Source organism: Euleptes europaea, chromosome 4, assembly GCF_029931775.1.
Source record: "Euleptes europaea isolate rEulEur1 chromosome 4, rEulEur1.hap1, whole genome shotgun sequence".
Classification (NCBI taxonomy): domain Eukaryota; kingdom Metazoa; phylum Chordata; class Lepidosauria; order Squamata; family Sphaerodactylidae; genus Euleptes; species Euleptes europaea.
Window position 1 is genome coordinate 120,879,759 of NC_079315.1, and position 25,382 is coordinate 120,905,140.

General features: G+C 48.8%; 1 protein-coding gene across 1 annotated transcript; it reads right to left on the reverse strand.

Annotated features, from left to right (window-relative positions):
- SPMIP6 (sperm microtubule inner protein 6) lies at positions 1 to 23,951 on the reverse strand. Its single transcript, XM_056849091.1, has 7 exons — positions 23,817 to 23,951; positions 10,907 to 11,054; positions 9,671 to 9,783; positions 7,378 to 7,453; positions 4,878 to 5,091; positions 2,563 to 2,652; positions 1 to 109 (listed from the first exon to the last, which is right to left on the reverse strand). The coding sequence occupies exons 1-7, from the start codon at positions 23,949 to 23,951 to the stop codon at positions 1 to 3; spliced, it is 885 nt and encodes a 294-aa protein (XP_056705069.1).
- Positions 23,952 to 25,382: the final 1,431 nt, after the last annotated feature.

The window sequence follows — 25,382 nt, forward strand, 5'->3', positions numbered from 1 at the left end:
CTACCACCAACATGGTGGGGCTGGGTAGGACTCCGAAGCGAACTCAGGATGAATGATAAAACTGTCCTTTTGTGCTCCTCCGCTCTTCCTGAAATGACTTGTTGCCCACCTGGCAGGGACAGAAAAAAGGAGAGGGTGAGGATGGATGGAGGAGGGATCCCCCCCCCTTTCTCTGACTCTTCTGTCCAACAGTCCTTCTGGGCAAGAAGGTCTGCCTACCCGTCTCAGCGGCTGGCATATTGAGAGAGGCAGATCCACTGTGGTTCCTCCCCTCGGTGGTAGGAATGCCAGAGCTGCATTTCTGGACCTCCAAAGCCATTGAGATGGAGCCAGAAGGCCTTCTTTGGCTGGCGACAGACATAGAATCTTTGCTCTTGTATTGACAAATGTACCTGGTTTCCAACTAGGGCTGCCAACCTCTATGTGAGGCCTGGAGTTCTCCCAGAATTACAACTGGTCTCCAGTCTAGAGAGATCAGTTCCCCTGGGGGTAGGGTTGCTAACCTCCAGGTACTAGCTGGAGATCTCCCATTATTGCAACTGATCTCCAGCTAACAGAGATCAGTTCCTCTGGAGAAAATGCCTGCTTTGGCCATTGGGCTCTATGGCATTGAAGTAGATTTGGGGGTGGAGCCTGGGGAGGACAGGGACCTTGGTGGGGTACAATGCCATATAGTCCACCCACCAAAGCATCCATCTCTTCCAGGGGAACTGATAGCTGGAGATGAGCTGTCATTCCAGGGGATCCCCAGGGCCCACCTGGAGGCTGGCATTCCTACCCCCCGACAAGGGACAGCTGGCTCCCCCTCTGTTGCTGGCTGTTTCCACGGGAGCTTGACCAGTGGGTGGCAGAGTCTCAGGAGGGCAGGCCAGCTGCTTCCAGTGCCCCTGATGGCCTGGGCATCAGCACCATCCTGACTGTGTCAGCAATGCTGATTCTGCGACCTTAGGCAGTTTATGAGAGGGAGGGCACCTTGGCCATCTTCTGGGCATGGAGTAGGAGCCACTGAGGGTGTGTGTGGGAGATAGTTGTGACCTTCCTGCATTGTGCAAGGGGTTGGACTAGATGACCCTGGTGGTCCCTTCCAACTTTATGATTCTGTGATTCTATGTGGCACCTCAAGCTGATTTGGCAAACATCCTCCAGAGAAAAGCCCCGCTGGAGACAAACTGCTCCCTTCAGCTCCAGCCATTTCCGTACAGCTTATCTTCCCCGGGTTCAATGCTTTAGGGGAGCGGGTTAGGATTGCCAACTCAGGGCTGGGAGATTCCTAGAGATTTTAGGGGTGAAGCCTGGAGAATCACAGAATCAGAGTTGGAAGGGACTACCAAGGTCATCTAGTCCAACCCCCTGCACACAAGGTCATCTAGTCCAGCCCCCTGCACAATGCGGGAAATGTTCACTTGGGCGGGGTTTGGGGGAGTCTATGGGATTATACCCTGTTGAGGGCTGCCAACACCTTTCCTGGCACCCAAAAAGTGTTTTAGACAGTGGGCGGGGCCAGGTGGGGCTTTTGCCCAAAGAAGGCTTCTGATTGGTAACTGGAGATTCGATTGGCCGTGCAGAATTTTAAAAACGTTGCTTTGGCAGCATCTGCCTGTGGGCACATTTGGAATTCTGACCCGGGACGGTGGACGCAGCAACAAAATGGCTGCCACAAAATGGCTGCTACAGGAGGCGGAGCCAGCCACAAAACGATTGCCACAGCTTAAGTTCAGTAATCCAGTGCAGATCCTTGTGTTGTGGTGGCAGCTGCTACCAAACAACATTTTAAAAATCGCAGCCAAGCAAATCTCCCCACCTGCCCCCCCCCCCCACTTCCTAAAAACACTTGGTGGGCACCAGAAAAGGTGTTGGTGGGCACCGTGGCACCATGTTGCAGACATGTAGAGTGCAGCCACAGTCCATGTGAACAGCACCCCAAGCCTTTTGGACCTCATGAACACATGAAGCACCCTGGGTCCATCAAAGTCAGTACTGTCTACTCAGACCGGCAGCGGCTCTCCAGGGTCTCAGGTTGGAGGTTTTTCACATCACCTACTTGCCTGGTTCCATTAACTGGAGGTGCCGGGGACTGAACCTGGGACCTTCTGCATGCCAAGCAGAGGCTCTACCACTGAGCCACAGCCCCTCCCCTGATGTGACCTCAGCTTCAGATGACCTGTAGAAGGGAGCAGGAAGATGTGTTTCAGGAAATCCCATTGACTGCTATAGATCTGCACAGGTCCAAAAGAACCCCAGAGCGCCCCACCCCCCATTTTGTAAGTCATTGTAATATATGGCTGCTGCTAGTGACATTTCTCCTGCAACTTTGTAATCGAACTGTGGCTGTGGCTCAGTGGCAGAGCATCTGCTTGGCATGCAGAAGGTCCCAGGTTCAATTCCCGGCATCTCCAGTTAAAGGGACCAGGCAAGTTGATGATGTGAAAGACCTCTGCCTGAGACCCTGGAGAACCAGTTCCAGTCTGAGTAGACAAGACTGACTTTGATGGACCAAAGGTCTGATTCAGTAGAAGGCAGCTTCAGGTGTTCATGTGTTCAACGTGGATTTTGATTTCTTACCTAAGGTTCATATACGGGAAAGAAGGAAGCGGGTCGGGCATAGGTGCACATAGCGTCGTCTCTTGCTGCTGGTCGTAATACGGGAAATTCCTGGAAGAGGAAGAAGAGACGGCTGCTAGGGAGAAGAAAAGACCTCACCTTGCCCATTCCTCTGGGCACCCAGGGTCTCCTTTTCTTTGCATACAAGAGATACTTCCTTTCTTGCCTCAACACCTTGCAAGAAGAAGAGTTGGTTTTTATACCTCTCTTTTCTCTACCTTTAAGGAGTCTCAAAGAGGCTGACAATCCCTCCCCCTCCCCACAACAGACACCTTGTGAGGTCGGTGGGGCTGAGAGAGTTCGGAGAGAACCGTGACTACCCCAAGGTCACTCAACAGGCTTCATGTGGAGCAGTGGGGAAACCATCCCCGCTCTCCAGATTAGAGTCCCACCGCTGTTACACCACACTGGCTTTACTGAATAAAGCTGGAGTAACCTTGTAGGGTAAACCCTTTTCTGGCATCAGGAGCAGACGGTGGTACATACACTTGAGCACACTTGAAGCTGCCTTATGCTGAATCAGACCATCAGTCCATCAAAGTATTGTCTACTCAGACTGGCAGCTACTCTCCAGCGTCTCAGCTACAAGTCTTTCACATCGCCTCCTGCCTGGTCCTTTTAACTGGAGATGCCAGGGATTGAACCTGGGACCTTCTGCCTGCCAAGCAGAGGCTCTACCACTGAACCACCGCCTCTCCCATTCCAGAATAGGAGGAAAGAGCTGGGAGGGGCTGACAATGAGGAGGCCCCCTTGCTTGAGAGGGCCTAGAAGTTCCTGCATTGTGTTTCTAGCAGCAGCCACCCCCGCTTCTGAAGGAGATGGGCTTCCCGTTTCCCCCTGACATGCCGTGCTCAGATATGGACACCCCCACCCCCATGAAGACAGAGGTTCCATTTTGCTAGCATGGATAACAGTCGCTGATCAATCTATCCCTCCACGGACTTGTCTAATCTTTCCATTAAAGCTATCTGAGCCACTGGCCATAAACCACATCCTGCGTTTATGGGTTCCATCAGTTAATTATAAATAACTGCATGAAGACGAGAGGAAGCAACTGATGCCGGAAAAGGGTTTACCCTATAAAGTGACTCCACCTTGATTCAGTAAAGCCTTAAACACTGGAAAAAAATCTCCAGTGCTTTACAGAAATCAGAATCCCTTTCTGTCTGATTAAAGCGATGGCCGAGGAGAAATATATGAAATAGGTAATTGGCGTGAAAGGAAAGGAAAGGGAAAGAACAGCTGATATTAGTCTGGGTGCAATATATTGCAAAGAGAAATGTGCTGCACTTGATACGTGCCTAGCATCAATTTAGGCTGCTTCCCCATGGGAATAAGTCCCCAGGGTTTCCTCATTGCCACTACTGATTAGAATCATAGAATCATAGAGTTGGAAGGGTCCATAGAGGCCATCTAGTCCAACCCCCTGCTCAGTGCAGGATCAGCATAGAAGTTCCCTGACAAGTGCTTGTCCAGGGGCCGTGGCTCAGTGGTAGAGCATCTGTTTGGCATGCAGAAGGTCCCAGGTTCAATCCCTGGCATCTCCAGTTAAAGGGACTGGGCAAGTAGGTGATGTGAAAGACCTCTGCCTGGAGAGCCGCTGCTGGTCTGAGTAGACAATACTGGCTTTCATGGACCAAGGGTCTGATTCTGTATAAGGCAGCTTCATGTGTTCATGTGTTCTCTGCTTAAAGACTGCCAGTGAGGGGGAGCTCACTACCTCCCTAGGAAGCTGATTCTACTGTTGAACAACTCTTACTGTAAAATCCCTCCTCCCAATATCCAACCGGTACCTTTCTGCCCACAATTTGAACCCATTATTGAGAGTCCGACCCTCTGCTGCCAACAGGAACAGCTCCCTGCCCTCCTCTATGTGACAGCCCTTCAAATACTTAAGAAGAAGAAGAGTTGGTTTTTATATGCAGACTTTCTCGACCACTTAAGGCAGAATCAAAGCGGCTTACAATGACCTTCCCTTCCCCTCCCCACAACAGACACCTTGTGAGGTAGGTGGGGCTGAGTTTGGAGAGAACTGTGACTGGCCCAAGGTCACCCAGCTGGCTTCATGTGGAGGAGCAGCACGGCAGCAAGATCCCAAGTGCATGGTGCACGGACCAAAAGGGCCTTAGATTTCCTTTGGAGCTTGTTCAGGACCTGTTTAAGCAATGTGGGCAACTGTCCAGCCCTCCTCCGGCAGCCGGGAGCCCCACTTAGGACACCCTATACCCTACCCAGAGGGAAAAGTGGGGGCCACGAACCACTTCACCCTTCGAACCTTACAATCTTCTCAACTAGCTGGCCGAGGTGCTGTTCGTTGCTGGGCGCCCCATCCACATAGTAGTCCATCCCCCGCAAGCAGTAGTGGCGGCCGCTGCAGGGGCTGTAGTAGCCTTGGTAAGGCATCCTGCCTGGGACGGTGTAGCGGTGCTGGATCGACGGCAGCTGCTTCCGGGACAGGCTGTTCAGCATGTTGACCACGACTTCTCGCTCTGGAGGCGATGGGGGGGGGGGGAGAAAGAGGGGACAGCACATGTGAGCCCAGGAATACAAGGGGGGTTTACCATAGGGTTGCCAGGCCCCTCTTCGCCACAGGTGGGAGATTTTTGGGGCAGAGCCTGAGGAGGGTGGGGTTTGGGGAGGGGAGGGACTTCAATGCCATAGAGTCCAATTGCCAAAGCGGCCACTTTCTCCAGGGGAACTGATCTCTATCAGCTGGAGATCAGTTGTAATAGCAGGAGATCTCCAGCTAGTACCTGGAGGTTGGCAACCCTAGTTGTAATAGTGGGAGCTCTCCAGCTAGTACCCGGAGGTTGGCAACCCTAGGTTACCATCTTCAGTCTAGAGTCTCCCGGTGACGCTGACTGGGTCAGGAAGTAGGGTTGCCAACTTTCAAGTGGCTGAATAATAATAATGGGGGGAGTCAGGTACTAAATGTGCAAGACAAACAATTTATCAACAGGTACCCAACTTGTGGTATGAAATTATATTCAAGACTCACAATGCGTTTATGTATTTGTATATATGAAAATCAATTCAATAGTAACAAAGGTACATATTACATTCCTAATACAGTCTTACAAATTAACACCTTTTAATTCAAATACTAAATAAATGGAGGCTAAATTGCTTTTTCTTTCTTTTATACAACACTTCTTCATCTATCATGTGCAGCAAATTACCTCCTTCACATAGCAGGTAAATTCTTTGTTAACCAGCAACTAAATTCAACTTTGTTTCATGGAGGTAAACTTTCTCAAACTTATTGTCGAAGGCTTTCATGGTCAGAGTTCATTGGTTCTTGGTTATCTGGGCTGTGTGACCGTGGTCCAAGACCACGGTCACACAGCCCGGATAACCTACAAGAACCAATTCTCAAACTTCTTTCTAACAAAGTTACAAAAAAAAAACATTCAAATTCTTTTTAAACATTTTGTCTCTAATTTTTTCAAAACTATATATACTTCTGAATAATGTATTACCTGAATTGGATCTTAATGGGAGACCTGAATATAATTTCATACCATAAGTTGGGTCCCAGTTGATAAATTGCTAACCTTCAAGTTGCGCCTGGAGATCTCTTGGAATTACAACTGATCTCTGGATGACAGACTCACCCCCAAATCTCCAGGTATTTCCCAATGTACAGTTGGAAACCTTATGTAGGATTGCTAATCCCAGGTAGGGCCTGGAGATCTCTGGGAATTACAACTAGTGCCCAGACTAAAGAGATCAGTTTCCCTGGAGAAAATGGCTGCTTTGGGGTGTGTGTGTGAATTCTGTGGCATTATACCCTGCTGAGCCCCCCCCCCCCAAAACCCCAGGCTCCATCCTCAATTCTTCGGGAATTTTCTAACCAGCAGTTGGCAATTGTATCTCCGTGTCCCCCATCATCCCACTCACAGAGGTCCATACAAATCATTACTTTTAGGTCTTTTATGCATGGCTATTTCCCTCGGGGTCACCCCTCTAACGATTTGGGGTCTTTGGATTATGCATGCCATTTCTGACCATCAGAGGTCGCCTCCCCCTCCCCCTGCGTTTCCCGGCGTTTTGAGGGACCTGTTTTATCTCAGTTTTGAAAATGCCGGCAAAACGCAGGGGGAGAGCGAGGAGACCCGCAGCGGTTGGAAACGGCACGCACAATCAGCGCAAAGACCCGAAGTAATCGGAGGCATGGCCCCGAGGGAAACAGCCGTGCATAAAAGACCTTAGAACCAAACCACATGTTATGGTGGACATGGGTCCAACCTGTGGCATTCATAGCCTATTTGTGGGTTTTCCAGAAGCAGGTGGTCGGTGTCGACTGTCTGGACTATGTGTGTGTAAAGTGCCGTCAAGACTATAGCAGACCATTTATCACCTTGTGTGTGTGTGTGTGTGTGTAGGCACCAAATTGCCTTCAACTGTTCGCTATCCCAGCTTAAGTTAGTCGTACATATGAAGATTGTCCCTTAGGGATGCCCGCCTGCAGGTGGGACCTGGGGATTCCCCGGAATTACAGCTCATCCCCAGATCACAGAGATTAGTTCCCCTTGAGAACATGGATGTTTTGGAGGGTGGGGCTCTACGGCATTGTGCCCTGCTGAGGTCCCTGTCCTCCCCAGGCTCCATCCCAAATCTCCAGGAGTTTCCCAACCTGGAGCTGGCAACCTTTCCATCCATCTCGCGCTGGTGGCCGGGGATGGGAGGAGGGGACCTGGCAAACTTATCGTCCCCTCTCCTTCACCCACCCTGTTTCCTTTCTCTAACAATAGGGCTGAATGTGCCCGAATTACCGTAACTGTTGAGACGGTCCGGTTTTGGAGGGTACTGCATGGGCATCCCACGAAGTATCGGCTCCATCCCGGCATCCTGCAAGGAAAGATCGGATGGCAAGAACTGCTTTGGTCACAGAAGGAACGCTGCAAGTAATCTAGGGTGCAGCAAAGTCAGGTGCCGAATTTCACACCCTGAGGGTCTGTGAAGACGCATGGGTCACTTGGAGAAGCTGAAATGGAAGCTGCGTGGATCGTGCCCTGAGTGCTCCTTGATGCCTGGGTGGAGAGTTGCCAACACTGGGCTGAGAAATTCCTGGAAGTTGGAGGGTGGAACGTGGGGAAGGTGGGGTTTGTGGAGCAGAAAGAGCTGAGCAGAGCTTAGTGCCATAGAGCCCACCCTCCGAAGCAGCCATTTTCTCCAGGTAGGGTTGCCAGCTCCAGGTTGGGAAATACCTGAAGATTTTGAGGGTGGAGCCTGGGGAAGGCAGGGTTTGGGGAGGGGAGGGACTTCAATGCCATAGAGTCCAATTGCCAAAGCGGCCATTTTCTCCAGGTGAACTGATCTCTATTGTCTTGAAATCAGTTGTAATAGGAGGAAATCTCCAGCTAGTACCTGGAGGTTGGCAACCCTAGTTCCAACTGTATTGTTTTGCCTTCGAATATCTCTGTGTTGTTGTTGCTGTGTGCTTTCCCCCGGATTTTTGATTTCTTGCTACTTTACTATGCCAATGAAGGTGTGAATCTGATTTGCCTTTTCCCACCCCTTTTTGATTCCAACCACCGTTTCCCTTTCCCCCCCCCCTCTTTTATAATAAACCTTTTATAAAGACTTTTTTTCCTTAGTGCAATCTATTTCTCTTGGATATTTCTCTTCATCTCTTCCCCATGTGCTAGACTGCATGGGTGCTACCAGGTTGGTTATAAGTTATTTTGTAATTGCTCCAGTACTGCGCTGGAAGACTTACCTTCTCAGCTTTAGAAAAGACCAAGAGTCCAGTAGCACCTTAAAGACTAACAAAATTTCTGACAAGGTATGAGCTTTCATGAGCCACAGTGCACTTCTCAGCGGGCCAGTCTAGAGGTCTCAGGAGGTACTGGGTGGTGGCAGCAGGTTACTAGGGTACTTTCCAGGGAACCCTTGGTGTAAGGTTGCTTCCCAGTAAGGAAAGGCAACATTTCTCCCTCCCTACCATAACACAAACAAAAATGGCTTCCTACTTCAGACAAGAGAGGAACTTAAGTGGAGCAGAGGCAGGGTTACAAACAACTTGGAGAAGAATGGTCCTGTTTCTTTAAGACAAGAAGAAGAAGAAGAAGAAGAGTTGGTTTTATATGCCGACTTTCTCTACCACTTAAGGGAGAATCAAACCGGCTTACAATCACCTTCCCATCCCCTCCCCACAACAGACACCCTGTGAGGCAGGTGGGGCTGAGAGAGTGTGACTAGCATGGGTCACCCAGCTGGCTTCATGCATAGGAGTGGGGAAACAAATCCAGTTCACCAGATTAGCCTCCGCCACTCATGTGGAGGAGAGGGGAATCAAACCCGATTCTCCAGATCAGAGTCCACTGCTCCAAGATAAGATGAATGGGATGTTTACCTGTTTTATTTATGTATTTAATTTAAAATTTATTAGCCACCTTTCTTTTTTACAGAGCTTAAGGGTGGCTTACAATATAAATGATATGCATAGTTTCTTTTTGCCGTCACGTCACACCTGGCTTATGGCAAGACCCATGGTGGAGTTTTCAAGGCAAGAGGTGTTCAGAGGTGGTTTGCCATTGCCTGCCTCCGCGTTATGAGGTCCCCCAACTAAATACTCATCAGGGCAGACCCTGCTTAGCTTCTGAGGTGTGACAAGTTCAGGCTAGCCTGAGGCTATCCAGGTCAGGATAAAATATATAAAAACCATTTTTAAAAAAAATTACAATTTAAGATGCTTCAATCAAATGCAGTCCTACGTAAATATGTTAAAAGGGGCAATGCTTTTTCACCATGTTGTTGACAACCCTAAGCAGAGGGAATGTAAAGGGGTAAGAAGAGACAGTATGCGAGACATGGGGCCATTTAAGAGTTTACCCAAACAAATGAAATCGTGGGACACTGTCCCGGTGAGTCTTGGCCCCCGGCTTCCAGAGGTTGCCAGCCAAGAGTTGGCGACCCTAAAATATACTTCAATTTCATATCAGTCTAGTAACATGTATGAAAACACCACTTTCAGGGTTTAAGGCAAGAAGGGCAACGTCGTTCCTCCCCTGCTCTCCCCAGCTAGCAAAGGGTAGCCAGCTTCCAAGGGGTCAGAGGGATTACCCTGGGTATCCGTGGAAGGTAGGTGGTATATCTGTTCCACGTCGCGCTGTTGTAGGGCCCGGTTCTCCACGTCGCGTACCTGTCGTCGCCAACAAAGGCTGGATTGTACTTCTCTGCGATTTAAAGAGAAGAAGGACGTCAACAGGAATGGAGAACAGAATGCCCCGAGGATATAGGAAGGGGGGGGTGAGTCTGAGACAAAGAAAGGGAGCTGATCTTTGCAGTGTGGAGATCAGCTGAAATTCTGGGATAACTCCACACCCCACCCCAGGATTAGCAACCCTACACCACTGAGAGCCAGGAAAGATGCCGAGAGACAGCGATGGGGCATGGAAAACAAAAAGCTATTTATTTATTTAACACCTAGGTTCTAGTCCAGTAGCAACTTAGAGACCAACACAATTTGGGGTGGGGGTGGGGGTATGAGATTTGGAGAGTCTGAAGTCCCTTTGTCGGATACCCCTCCCCTCAATCTTGTCAGTCTCAAAGGTGCTACTGAACTTGACTCTGGCTCTTCTAGTCTGCAGACCAACAGGGCTATTTATTTAACAGTTCCCCCCCCCCCCCAGTTTTCTCCTGGCATGCCCTGCTGCACTACTACTACTACTACTACTTATTATTATTATGAAGAAGAAGAAGAAAAGAAGAGTTGGTTTTTATATGCTGACTTTCTCTACCACTTAAGGCAGAATCAAACCGGCTTACAATCACCTTCCCTTCCCCTCCCCACAACATACAGACACCCTGTGAGGTAGGTGGGGCTGAGAGTGTGTGACTAGCCCAAAGTCACCCAGCTGCATCCTTGTGGGGGAGTGGGAAAACAAATCCAGTTCACCAGATAAGCATCCGCCGCTCATGTGGAGGAGTGGGGAATCAAACCTGGTTCTCCAGATCAGAGTCCATGTATGATGAAGGATGATGTATGATAATGTATGACGCGGATGATCAGTGAGAGCAGTTCAGCAGTGGAATCGGCTGCCTTGGGAGGTGGTGAGCTCCCCTTCACTGGCAGTCTTTAAGCAGAGGCTGGACAAACTCTTGTCAGGGATGCTCTAAGCTGATCCTGCATTGAGCAGGGGGTGGACTAGATGGCCTCTATGGTCCCTTTGAACTCTGTGATTCTAAAAGCATCCAGTTGCCTATATATGAATGGAAGCCCTCTTGGAGTGACTGCCAAAGAGCCAAAGATGGAGAGCCAGGCTCACAGGTGCTGAAGAAGGAAGCAGCAGGACTTACCTTCTTCCTTGGTCACCCAGTACTTGTACGGCCGATAAGCGGTTGGTTCCACAGAATTCTTGTACGTGTATTCCTGAACCGCTTTCTTCACCATCTTTTCCAGATGTGCCTGATCCACCTGGTTGTCCACTCTGGGCACTGTCAAACCCTTAAAGGCAGCAAGGAGATACACCAGCGCATTGCAGCAGAGTTTTTGAGAGAACACATGGGGGGGGGGTGGCAGGGATGATGGTGAATTATAGTCCGATCCCACCTCCTCACCCCCACAAGCATAGTTAAATGGTGGAACTCCTGGCCCCAGGATGTGGTGATGGCTACCAACTTGGAAGGCTTTAAGGGTAGAGTGGACATGTTCATGGAGGAAAGGGGTATTCATGGTTACTAGTTAAAATGGATACTAGTCATGATACATACCTATACTCTTCAGGATCAGAGGAGCAGGCCTAATATATTCCATAGGTGCTGTGGAACACAGGCAGGATGCTGTTGCTGCAGCCGTCGTGTTTGTGGGGTTTCTAGAGGCACCTGGTTGGCCACTGTGTGAACAGACTGCTGGACTTGATGGGCCTTGGTCTGATCCAGCAGCGCCTTTCTTATGTTCAAGCTCAGGGTAGAATACCAGGTGAATGTGTTTATCCTCACAATAGCCCCATTTTGTAATATATTATTTGTTTATTTATACCCCACCTTTCTTTCCAAAGGGGACCTGAAGCTGCTCACACCTCTCTCCTCTGTTTTATCCTCACAACAACCCTGGAAGGTAGGTTAGGCTGAGAGTGCGACACTGGCCCAAAGTCACCTGGCAAGCACCTGCTGGGCTGAGAGAAGGCAACTGTCTCAAGGTCACCTATCGAGCTTCGGAACCCAACAGGGATTTGAACTCAGGACTTCCTAGTCTAAATCCATCACTTAACTTGCTACACAGCCCTGGCTCCTGATAAGGCCAGTTTTATGCAAACCTATATAAACAAGTATTAGAAAAGAGCTAGGAAAAGTGGAAGGAAGCAGGAAAAGAGGAAGACCCAACAAGAGAAGGATTGACTCTACAAAGGAAGCCACAGCCCTCAATTTGCAAGACCTGAGCAAGGCTGTTAAAGATAGGACGTTTTGGAGGACATTGATTCATAAGGTCACCATGAGTTGGAAGCAACTTGACGGCACTTAACGCACACAAAGAAAAGAGCAAGAGTCCAGTAGCACCTTAAAGACTAACAAAATTTCTGGCAGGGCCACAGGTCACTTCTTCAGATACCATCATGATATATCAACAAGATTCAAGTCTAGTAGCACCTTAGAGTCAAAGCTCTGGGAACGTTGACTCTTGAAAGCTCATACCTCGAAAATCTCATTGGTCTCCAAGGTGCTACTGGACTCCAATCTTGTTCTACTGCAGATGAACACAGCCCCATGAGACTATATATAAGCAAGTGAAGAAATGTACGTGTCCAGCTTCCTCTCTATGTAATGATCTCGCACTAGGAACCTGTCACAAAGCTAGGTGTCTGGAAATGTCATCTTGCAAGACGTACATACATATATTCTAGCCTTCATAAATGGAAGGCATGAATCCTGGTCACTAATTTATTTTTAACAGGAGACTATGTTTTTAACCGAGCCCAACTGAGTGGCTACTGTATTGGCACTCACAAAATTGACTTCCATGCCCACAATTAAGGAATTATGTTTATAGATGTTGGCCAGAACACCAGAAGGTGCTTTATGCAACAAGTAGGGCCAGCCCACCTCCAGGTGGGGATTGAGGATCATGCAACAACAAAATGGGGGAAAAAAACCTCAACCCTATAGAACTAGAATAAGGTACCCAAAAGGTAAGGAATCAACATGAAATCATGGGCTATTATTGATACAAGTGATTCTGTGAATAATAGATAATAAATTTAATACAAACACAAAATTAATATAAATATAAATAACTTGTATGTAGCCCTGTTCTAGCCTCTATGTATCTGTGCTCAACATGCCAAATAAACATAAAAACACAAAATTACAACAGTGCACGATATGCCCAAACAATATCCCAATTCAGACTATACACGTTTCAGCTGTGAAGCCTTCTTCAGTGCATGAATGTACAAGAAAATTTGCAATCCTTAGACTGGCCTAGAAGCTAAAATGACTCAACTGAGGCTGTCATATTTTGGTCACATTATGAGAAGACGAGAGTCACTGGAAAAGACAATCATGCTAGGAAAAGTTGAGGGCAGCAGGAAAAGAGGAAGACCCAACAGGAGATGGATCGACTCAATACAGGAAGCCACAGCCCTCAATTTGCAAGACCTGAGCAAGGCTGTCAAAGATAGGACATTTTGGAGGACTTTGATTCATAGGGTTACCATGAGCTGGAAGCGACTTGACGGCACTTAACACACACACAGACTGAGCAAGCTGACATTTGTAAATTGTAAAGTCTAAAATTTGTTTATGTATATTTCATCCAGAGTTGCCTTTATAATCTTAGGCTCCTATAGAAGTATTCCTTTCTCAGTCTTCAGTCATCAAGATATATTGAAAAAATGGGTCATTGGGGGTCTCCTGGAATTATAATGTATCTCCTGATTGCAGGGATCAGTTCCCCTGGAGAAAAGGGCTGCTTTGGAGGGTGGGGCTCTACGGCATCATTGCTGAGCTCCCTTCCCCAAACCCTGCCCTCCCCAGGCTCTACCCTCAATCTCCAGGAGTTTCCCAACTTAGACTGGGCAACTAGGGTACCAGCTGGAGATCGCCTGCAATTACAACTGATCTCCAGCCGATAGAGATCAGTTCCCCTGAAGAAAATGGCTGCTTTGACAACTGGACTCTATGGCGTTGAAGTCCCTCCCCTCACCAAACCCTGCCCTCCTCAGGCCCTGCCCCTAAAAAAACCCCTGGTGGTGAAGAGGGTCCTGGGAACCCTACCCTGGAAAGAGCACAGTTTGAAAGTAGACGTCAGATTTGGGGGCTGTCTAGATAGGCCTTCTTGAGGCTCCAGGGCTACTTAGGGGGTAGGGTGGCCATCCTCCAGATACTAGCTGGAGATCTCCCACTATTACAACTGATCTCCAGCTGATAGAGATCCGTTCACCTGGAGAAAATGGCCACGTTGCCAATTGGACTCTATGGCGTTGAAGTCCCTTCCCTCCCCAAACCCCGCCCTCCTCAGGCTCCACCCCAAAAACCTCCTGCCAATGGTGAAGCGGGACCTGGCAGCCTTATTGGCAACTCTAGCTATTGCATGAAATCATTTCATTGTTCAATCAGCTCTCTTGCCTTCCTGGAAACTGTGAAGTTGTCGCTGCCCGTGTTGCCAGAGAGAGGGTAACGCAGACTCAGGGAATTCTTTGTATGCAACATTTGTTGTTTCTGCCCTTAGTTGGCCACCTGCCGACTTCACTGTTTCCAGGAGGACAAGAAAGGTGAACTGATCAACAAAAACGCTCCAGGCCAACACAGCACACAAGCTCCGAAGAAGCCTTTTGGTTAGACATCGTTCTTTTATCTGAAGAAGAAGGAGTTGGCTTTTTTATGCCGACTTTCTCTACCACTTAAGGGAGAATCAAACTAGCTTACAATCACCTTCCCTTCCCCTCCCCACAACAGACACCTTGTGAGGTAGGTGGGGCTGAGACAGAGTGACTAGCCCATGTTCACCCAGCTGGCTTCATGTGGAGGAGTGGGGAAACCAACCCGGTTCACCAGATTAGCCTCCGCCGCTCATGTGGAGGGGTGGGGAATCAAACCCGGTTCTCCAGATCAGAGTCCACTGCTCCAAACCACCGCTCTTAACCACTACACCAGCTTTTACGATGGAGTTGTTGTTTTTTGTAAGGCACTTTCTATATCCTTGAATAGAAATGCAGGAGATAAATTTCCAAATTTCCAAAATACAAAACACTGAATACATTTTTTTATGTATTGAAAACATTTCCCTGTTGTCTTTCCACTCAACTCAGGGTCCCTAAAGTGGCGAATATTAAAACATTTCCAATGCTAAAAATTTCAGACTGATGCCACCTGAGGTGATATGCTTGTTTTTGCGCAAGTGGTCTTGTAGGGGGGGTTGTTTTGGAGGGGGGGAAGCAGATGCTGAGAAGAGCAGCTGGCTGAAAGTGTTGGATGGGAGGGGGGCACAAACGCTTCTTAAAATGATATGCCTTATTATAAATTTGCAAAAATACATGAAGAACACCAAAGTCATGTTCATTTACAGTGCAACCCTGAGCAGAGTTTAAGTTTTCTAACCAATGTACCACTAATAAATACTGAGTGGAAAAGCATGCATAAGAGACTGATGCAAAATACACCCCCCCAAAATCAGTTACTGGATGATTACTTTTACAAATAAGGGTGAAAAAAACAACACTTTTACCCCCTTTTGAACTCCCTCATAAGGAACAAAGTTGTTTGCAGAATGTTCCCCTCTCCTCCCCGGTTTGGCTGACAACTCTACTTTAATATATTTTACAAAACCTTTCTTGAAATCTCCCGTGTCTTAGTGTGACCTTTGAACCATGATGCTGCATCTACAGAAAACTCAGAATAATCCCTTCTTAGCTCCTGCACTGGTGTGCTGGCTGCCCTATTTCACACGTAAGAAGAGCCCTTCTGAATCAGACCAGTGAGGGTCCATCTAGTCCAGCATCCCGTCTCACACAGCAGCCAACCAGTTTCTTTGGAGGACCACACAAATAGAGCATGGAGGCCGAGGCCTTCTCCTGATGTTGCCTCCTGGCATTGGTCTCCGCAGGTTTACTGCCTCTGAAGGTGGAGGTTCTCTTTAGTCACCATGATAGACTGCTCTTCCATTAATCTGTCTTTTAAAGCCATCTATGCCTGTGGCCATCACTACATCCTCTGGCAGCAACTTCCACATTTTAATAACTCACTGTGTAGAGAAGTATTTGCTTTTGTCCCTCCTGAATCTACAGCCCATCAGCTTCTGTGGACGCCCTTGAGTTCTAGTATTTTGAGAGGGGGAGGACTCCCCCCCCCCCACCGAGACCCGTTCCCTTGCTGCTCCTACCCAAGACACAACCCTCCCTTTCAGAACTCCTCAATCACCTGAGCAAAGCCAAGACGCCTGCATGTCTTCGTCCCAAAAGTGCTGACAAAGGGTTCTCACCCACAGACACCCCCTCGGGGGCCCGTCTGGACTTCTGCCTGCAGACCCTTGCCGGCTTTACCTTGGAGAGCGGCGCTTCTTCAGACCAGGCTTTGAACGAAGGCTCCTTGTAGCTCTCCTTGGTCATGCACGGCACTCGGTATGAGTCCGTGTAGGTGCTGATGGGCGTGTCTGTTTTATGCGCAAAGATAAACATCGCGCCAAACGTTGGGCTTCCCGGAAAAGGCCGCCTTGGAGTTCAACTAAGGATCTACGACACTGAAGGTTTCCTAGCAAAAGGGGCTTTGGTGCGTCACGCTAAGGCCTGCAAAGCCACACCACCCTCCGGCAGATAAGAAAATAAAAGGGGAACTCTAGTAACAAACTACAGCCTGTGAATGCCTCTCAAATCTCATGGGCTCTCTCCCCCTTCCCTATCACTAGCCCCACCTGCATCAGCTGTGATGTCACAGTCACAGAAAGCAGCCATAATACAAGTGAGCAGGGAAAAATTAGGTTCAGCCCAGGGGCAAGGGGACGGTGCCAAAAGGGTGTTACTTCGGAATATGGGAGCCCTTCCCACATATTTTGAATACACAAGATTGGAGGGGCTGTGGCTCAGTGGTAGAGCATCAGCTTGGCACGCAGAAGGTCCCAGGTTCAATCCCTGGCTAAAAGGACCAGCTAAAAGGACCAGGCTGTAGGTGATGGGAAAGACCTCTGCCTGAGACACTGGAGAGCTGCTTCCAGTCTGAGTAGACAATACTGATCTTGATGGACCAACACTCTGATTCAGTATAAGGCAGCGTCATGTAGGGGTGGGGGAATGGCTCAGTGGTAGAGCATCAGCTTGGCATGCAGAAGGTCCCAGGTTTGATCCCCGGCATCTCCAGTTCAAGGATCAGGTATTAGGAGATGTGAAAGACTTCTGCCTGAGACCCTGGGGAGGTACTGCCAGTCTGACAAGACTGACCTTGATGGAACAAGGGCCTGGCTCAAGGCTTCCTTTAGGGAGGGGGCTGTGGCTCAGTGGAAGAGCATTTGCTTGGCATGAGGTTCAGTCCTCAGCATCTCCTGTTAAAAGGACCAGGCAGCAGGTGATGTGAAAGACCTCCTCCTGAGACCCGGGAGAGCTGCTGCCTTGTATTAACAAGCTGTCATATTCTCAGGCACAATTCAGGCTGACGGTTTGGATGTGGCTTGGGACCAGGAGAACTGAAGGACAGCCTATTCCATTGGGAACCTGCTCATACTTTTCAGATCTATTTTACAGGCTATGCTCTGCCTCTTTCCATTTTTGGTTAGGCAGGTTGTGACTAAGAATAGCATCTTCTGGGCCCCCAGCTGTGGCTTACTCTCTCTGGGGACAGTCAGCTGCTACTAACGTTGACAGCTTTGAAGAAGCAAGTGAAAATAAAATTATTATCCACACTGTTAATGGATAGAAGACGCGTTTTTCCTGCTTTTATCATGCTTAATTTTTTTAATTTTAGTTATTTACTGTATTTATAGCTGGCCTTTCTCACTGAGATGCAAAATGCAGCACATCCTGCCCCTATCCTCTTGCTCCACTGGGCAATGTTTATTTAAATATTTACCACCCACCTTTCCTATTGGCTCCACTTTGAAGCCGTCTTCCAATTGAAGGAGACGTCCCCCAACTTAAGCAGCTGTTCTGTTGGAGGAAGAGCTCCTTAGGTAAGGCTACATAGAGGATGGTTGCATCCGCCCTGGCGTAAGCCAATGCAATCGATATGATGAGACATCTAATAAGCAATGTATGAGATCCCTGGCTACAGAAATCTGAACAAGCATAGCAGGTTAGATGTGCTGGCTTGAGCATCATGCGTGCAGGGCCATTCCCCCCCAGTGGTGAAAATATGTATTTATAGTCCGCCTTTCTTGCTGAAGCTCAAGGCGGATTACAAAATTCAGCAATGGAAGCAGCTCTGCGGTTTTTACCTTGTAATCTTATCTGGAAGAGGGGACCTTGTTAGCTTGAGACGCTGAGCTGCATGTGATATAGAATTGCCATGTCCCTCTTCGCCACCAGCAGGAGGTTTTGGGGGCAAAGCCTGAGGAGGGCAGAGTTTAGGGGGAGGGACTTCAATGCCACAGAGTCCAATTGCCAAAGCGACCATTTTCTCCAGGTGAACTGATCTCTAGCGGCTGGAGATCTCCAGCTAGTACCTGGAGGTTGGCAATCCAAGAGTGATAGTAATTAAAGGAAGAAGAAGAAGGTTGGTTTTTATATGCCAACTTTCTCTACCACTTAAGGGAGAATCAAACCAGCTTACAATCGCCTTCCCTTCCCCTCCCCACAACAGACACCCTGTGAGGTAGGTGGGGCTGAGAGAGTTCAGAGAGAACTGTGACTAGCCCAAGGTCACCCATCTGGCTTCATGTGGAAGAGTGGGGAATCAAACTCAGTTCTCCAGATCAGAGTCCACCACTCCAAACCACCGCTTTTAACCACCACACCATGCTGGTGAGCTAGGAGGCTTCTCTCTCCCTCATTTAGCAAAGCTGCTGCTTTATTCTCTTTCTCCCTTTCTCTTCTTTGTTTTATTTATTTACTAGTGCATTTAACTTTGTTCTCGGACGGGGTTAAAGTAAATAAAACAACCTATTTAGCTATCCAGCTATTTTATCTAGTTATTTAGTTATTCTTTATATACGTTTACTTGGTATTTGTTATTTTATTTGGTTTTATTTTTGGCCGCAGCCCACTTGGCAGCTGATTCATTTGCTCCTTCTCCCTCCCAGGTATGGGGAGTGGCAGGTTGATTTTTTAAGCTCAGCTGCCTTTATTTTAGTTCCAGCCTCTAATACGAACAGCTGTTGTTCGTGGCGGTGAAGAGGAACGAATATAACATGAGCAACATTCAGCAATACAATAGGAAGAGTACAGTAAAACTGCCGCGAGGCAGAAGATGGGATGGGTGGCTTTCATCCCCTTCCCCCTCCCACTGCAGACTCCCATGTTGCCCCCCACCCCGTGTTTCCGGGGTTGCTCTGAACTCTGAGAGCAGGGTCTCGGGGTGCCTAGAGGACTGCAGCGTGGCCCATGAGCAGAGGCCTGTTCATGAGCCCAGGGATGCAGCCCAACGTCTTTACTAATTCGTGTGTTTCCAGTTTTGTCTTTTGTTGGATTGGGAGTGCCATGAACACGTGAAGCTGTGTTATACTGAATCAGAGCCTTGGTCCATCAAAGTCAGCACTGTCTACTCAGACAGCTCTCCAGGGTCTCAGGCAGGGGTCTTTCTGACATCATCTACTTGCCTAGTCCCTTTAACTGGAGATGTCAGGGATTGAACCCGGGACCTTCTGCATGCCAAGCAGAGGCTCTACCACTGAGCCATGTTCCCTTATATCGCAAGATGCGATATAAACACTTGGTATAATATGAGGGTAGCCAGCAACTGCAGGCTGGCCTGAAAGCCAGACAAGTAGGGGTGCTAACTCCAGGTGGAGAAATTCCTGGAGATTTAGAGTGGAGTCTGGGGAGGGGAGAAACCTCAGCAGGGTAGAATGCCATACAGTCTTCCCTCCAAAGCTATGAGGACTGTATGGGATTATACCCTGCGTAGGGGCTGTGGCTCAGTGGCAGAGCATCTGCTTGGTGTGCAGGTTCAATCCCTGTTAAATCTAGGGTTGCCAACCTCCAGGTAGTAGCTGGAGGGAAAAGCAAACTATGAAGGGTGGCAAAGTTGGTTAGAGTCGACTGGGCGTATTTTAATTTTTTAATTTTTGTATTCTTTTAAAGATTCTGGTTCTGCCTATTTTAACCTGTTACTATACTGTGTTAGATTGTAATGGCCTGTGGCCTTATGCAATAAACTTGACTTGAATTTGTAGGTAGTAGCTGGAGATCTCCTGCTATTACAACTGATCTCCAGCCGATAAGAGATCAGTTCACCTGGAGAAAATGCCCGCTTTGGCAATTGGACTCTATGGCATGGAAGTCCTTCCCCAAACCCCGCCCTCCGCAGGCTGCACCCCCAAAATCTCCTGCCGGTGGCAAAGAGGGACCTGGCAACCCTAGTTAAATCTACCGTAGTTAAAAGGTCAGGTTATATATGAAAGGCCTTTATCTGGGACCCTGAAGAGCGGCTGCCAGTCTGAGTAGACAATACTGACCTTGAGGGACCAAGGGTCAGATTCAGTATAAAGCAGATTCATGTGTACATGTGATTCGTTTCTCTAGAGGAACTGATCTCTATAGTCTGGAGATCACTTGTAATTCTGGGAAATCCCCAGGCCCCACCTGAAGGCTGACAGCCCTACTGAGTCAACTTCAATGTGGGGGGTGAAGAATAGGCCCCAGGGGAGGCAGAGCTTTTTCTGGACACTTGGTGGGGTATATAATGCCACAGAAGTCCACCCTCCAAAGCAGCCATTTTCTCCAGGGGCTGATCTCTGTCTGCTGGAGATCTATAGTAAAACTAGGAGATCTCCAGCCACCCCCTGGAGGTTGGCAGCCCCACTTGCAACACACTTCCTCAGCTGTTTGGCCACATATCTGAAATAGTGAGCTTTAGCTAATGAAAACTCAAGGTGGGATGTTAGCCTTTAAAGTGCCACTGTTTTATTTTGCTGTAACTGATTCACACAACTACCCCTTTGTAGTCAACAGTCGTTCCAGGGTTCTTAACCACAAAGGCAAACTTAGGAGGAGGGGAGAGGAAAATGCTGTCTGGTCCCCTAGGGAGAAAAGTGGTGTATAAATACCTAAAAAACTAAAGTTTCCAGAAGCACATTAAAGATTAACAACATTTCTGGCAGGGTGTGAGCTTTTGTGAGTCACAGCTCATTTCTTCAGAGACCACAGCTCACTTCTTCAGGTATCTGAAGAAGTGAGCTGTGGCTCACGAAACCTCATACCCTGCCAGATATTTTGTTGTCTTTAAATGGCTACTGGGCTCTTGCTCTTTTCTACTGCTACGGACAGACTAACACGGCTGCCCATCGCAATCTAAAAAACAAAGTAAAACACTCGGCTGGTTGGACACATCCGGCCCCATCATCCCAACTGCAAATTGCTCTACTGATGTAAGCACCACAACTTGAATGACAGGAAGAGACGAAAACCTTGTTCATCACAGACATGCCAGGTTTTTTTTGGGGGGGGGGCACTGCTTTGTGCTATTGCTGTTCTGCATGACGACTTCCCACTATTTCCTGGCTGTGCCCATTCTACACAGCAGAGGGCCCTATGATCACAATGACAACCCAAAAACATGGCTACATTTGAATCCAGTAAAAAAAGATAAAGGTCCCCTGTGCAAGCACCGGGTCATTCCTGACCCATGGGGTGACGTCACACCCCGACGTTTACTAGGCAGACTTTGTTTGCGGGGTGGTTTGCCAGTGCCTTCCCCAGTCATCTTCCCTTTACCCCCAGCAAGCTGGGTACTCATTTTACTGTAGCCCCTTAGAGATCAACAAGATTTTTGGGGTATGAGCTTTCCAGAGCCAAAGCACCCTTCGTCAGTTGCCAATCAGATTCGCAGAACCATTTCTCATCTTCTGCAAATGGACACGTTTCCATTAAAAAATTTTTTTTTAGGATAGGTTTGACTTCCACCTGGTTCTGAAACCCAGGGCAGGTCATCAGTATCCAAGGCCAATCACAAAAGCATTTTTTAAAGCACACCACACTTCCAAAGAAATGCAAGTCTGAATCTTTTCCAGCCTGATACCGACAAGCCTGGCCTCCTGCCGGCTAGATCTATCCTATCATTATCACCGGAAAACCCTGCGACCCCGGTTGCTAAGTTGCCTGAGATCTTGAGTCTGTGTGGGACTCTGTTCCTGGTTGCGATCTGACATCACTTCCCACCAATATGTAGCCTCCCTGAGGAGTTGGTTTTGATATGCCGACTTTCTCTACCCCTTAAGGAAGAATCAAACCAGCTGACAATCACCCTCCCTTCCCCTCCCCACAACAGACTCCCTGTGAGGTAGGTGAGGCTGAGAGAGTTCAGAGAGAACTAGCCTAAGGCCACCCAGCTGGCTTCGTGTGTAGGAGGGAAACAAATCCAGTTCACCAGATTAGCCTCCACCGTTCATGTGGAGGAGTGGGGAATCAAACCTGGTTCTCCAGATCGGAATCCACCGCTCCAAACCACCGCTCATAACCAATACACCATGCTGGCTAGCCTGACCTCATCCGATCTTGGAAGCTAAGCAGGGTCAGCCCTGGTTAGTATTTGGATGGGAGACCACCAAGGATTTCCAGGGTCGCTATGCAGAGGCAGGCAATGGCAAACCATCTCTGGCCTGACCTGGATGTCCCAGGCTAGCCGATCGTGTCAGATCTTGGAAGCTAAGCAGGGTCAGCCCTGGTCAGTATTTGGATGGGAGACCACCAAGGAAGTCCAGGGTTGCTATGCAGAAGAAGGCAATGGCAAACCACCCCTTTTTGTCTCTTACCTTGAAAACCCTACAGGGTGGCCATAAGCTGGCTGTGACTTGACAAGCAATTTCTACTACCAATAAGGCTATATTACAGTGGAATGGTTTAGGAAGATGCCTTTATAAAAGAACAGGACTGGGTGTCTTTTTATGCTACTCGGGGTAGCTTGCCAGAAAAGAAGATGGCTCTTCTGTACTGTCACAGCAGTGGTATTGCATTTGCCAGCTAAACACAGAACGAAAGGGGCTGGTTGGGTTTCACCAAGTCTTATAAAGCTTTAGGCCAGGGGTGTCAAACACAAGGGCCACAGGCTGGATCCAGCTCCTTGAGAGCTCTCATCCGGCCTGTGAGCCCGCTGAGGCAGCCACCTCCCCACACTCTCGATCTGGGCTGGCGAGGCATGGCTCAGCCCCACCAAGTGACATTTATGTCATATCCTGCCCTCGTACTAAATGTCCGACACCCCTGCTTTGGGCTCTTCGGTCTAAGCTGCTCTTGAACGACTGTTCTTTCCTGGCTCAGCTCTAAACAACCAGACCTGACAAACCCTTTGGCAAGTCTGAGCATAAGATTTCCATTTGCCAGTCCATTCCTACCTGCTGGACACCTCAAAGAAGCTCAGAAGGTATGATGGTATGAGCTAGCCTCCTATTTCTGCCCTGAGCAGCTGGCATTCAGATATATTCTGCCTCCAAGTGTCAGCTTTGCAATCATGGCAAACAGGCAGTAGACCTATCCTCCAGGTATTTATGCAAATCTTTTTTTTAAATTCCCCCAAAGGAAGGGACCCTCCCCATTGGAGAGCGCCCCTCAATGTGCTCTTGCCTACCTGCAACCAATAGACAAGATAGTATAATCAAGGTGATATTTTCAGGGCGCTGTCATGGAATCATAGAATCAGAGTTGGAAGGGATCTCCAGGGTCATCTAGTCCATCCCCCTGCACAATGCAGGAAGTTCACAACTACCTCCCGCCCCGACACCCCCAGTGACACCTCCATGCCCAGAAGATGGCCAAAAATACCCCTCCAGGATCCCTGGCCAATCTGGCCTGGAGGAAAATTGCTTCCAGACCCCAAAGTGGCGATCGGCATTTCCCTGGGCATGTAAGAAAGGGCCACAAGAGTCAAACCCTGACAAAATCCTTCCTGAGAGTCAAAGCTTGGTATCTGACGAAGGGAGCTTTGACTCTTGAAAGCTTATGCCCCCAAAATCTTGTTGGCCTCTAAGGTGCTGCGGGACTCAAATCTAACTGGACAAGATGGGTGCTTAAAGGGGGGCATGGCTCAGTGAACCAGCTTGTGCTGTTGCAGTCCCAAACCCTCATTCTACCAGATGTTCAGGGTTCTTATTGAGGTGCACCTGGCACGGAGCTAGTGTCACCTGGAGCCTTACCTGCGTCACAAACTTGTTTTCAGTCCACAGGGCCAAGGGAGGATCCTCGAAGGCTTTCTTGACAGTGTTGGGGGGCCGGTAGGAGTCCGTGTAGGTGCTGATGGGCGTCTTGGTTTTGCGAGCAAAGAGGAACATCTTGACAGCCTGACCTTCCTTCAGAGATCTCAAAAGCCTCCACGCGGGTTGCAGGGGTAGCTGGCGGGGTGCACTTCATCAGCAGAGGCCTCCGGAGCCCTGATGGCATTTAATTTGGGAACCGTCCCCCTGTGAGTGGTGAGAAAGGGAGAGGGGCTCTTCATGCCGGTGGGGCAAAATTGGCGAATGTTTTTTTCTTGAGGGTCACAGCCCCTTCCCAGCAGCTGGCCTCTGCATCATGGGTGATGTCACAGTTGGGAGGGATGGTGCTGCAGAAGCGGGCAGCCCTTAGGGGGCAGGATGGCCAGATCGATGGGCCCGAGAGCAAAAGGCTTTGGATGAGGGCAAAGGGGAGCAGCCTCTGCCTGGCATGCAGAAGGTCTCAGGTACCATCCCTGGCCTCTCCTGTTAAAAGGACCAGGCGGTAGATGATGTGAAAGACCTCTGCCTGAGACCCTGGAGAGCAGCTGCCAGCCTGAGTAGACAATACTGACTGTGAAGGACCAAAAGTCTGATTCAATATCAGGCAGCTTCCTATGTACCCAATAGGACAAGAAGAAGAAGAGTTGGTTTTTATATGCCTGCCGACTTCCTCTACCACTTAACGAAGAATCAAACCAGCTTACAATCCCCTTCCCTTCCCCTCCCCACAACAGACACCCTGTGAGGTAGGTGAGGCTGAGAGAGCTCTAACAGAGCTGTGACTAGCCCAAGGTCACCCAGCTGGCTTCGTGTGTAGGAGTGGGGAAACAAATCCAGTTCACCAGATTAGCCTCCACCACTCATGTGGAGGAGTGGGGAATCAAACCCGGTTCTCCCGATCAGAGTCCACCGCTCCAAACCACCGCTCTTAACCACTACACCACGCTGGCCCCTGGCTCTGCCTGAAATCCACCCCATTACCTTTGTGGGCTTCTTTGCCTACCTCCAAGTAGAGGCATTGGCTTTGAGAACTCCCCTCTTGCTGGTGGGCCCTTTCCTGAACACACTAGTCATCTTCTCACAAACAGCAGCTGCATCCTTACCCTATTCCTATGTAACAAGACCTTTAGCAGGAGCCCTGCAGGTCTGTTTCTTAGGGAGGAGGAAGCAGGAACGAATATCCAACAACTGTGGGAAACTAAATTGTTCAGGAGGGCATTTCTATAAAGGTAACAAAACTAGAGGCAGGTAATGACAAACCACCTCCGAACTTCTCTTGCCTTGAAAACCCTGCGGGGTTGTTATAAGTCATCTGCAACTTGATGGCAATAAATAAATAAGTAAATAAGCAAGTTAATAAACAAAGTTATACCCTGACCTGGATGGCCCAGGCTAGCCCTATCTCATCAGATCTCGAAAGCTAAGCAGGGTCAGCCCTGGTTAGTACTTGGATGGGAGACCACCGAGGAAGTCCAGGGTTGCTACGCAGAGGCGGGCAATGGCAAACCA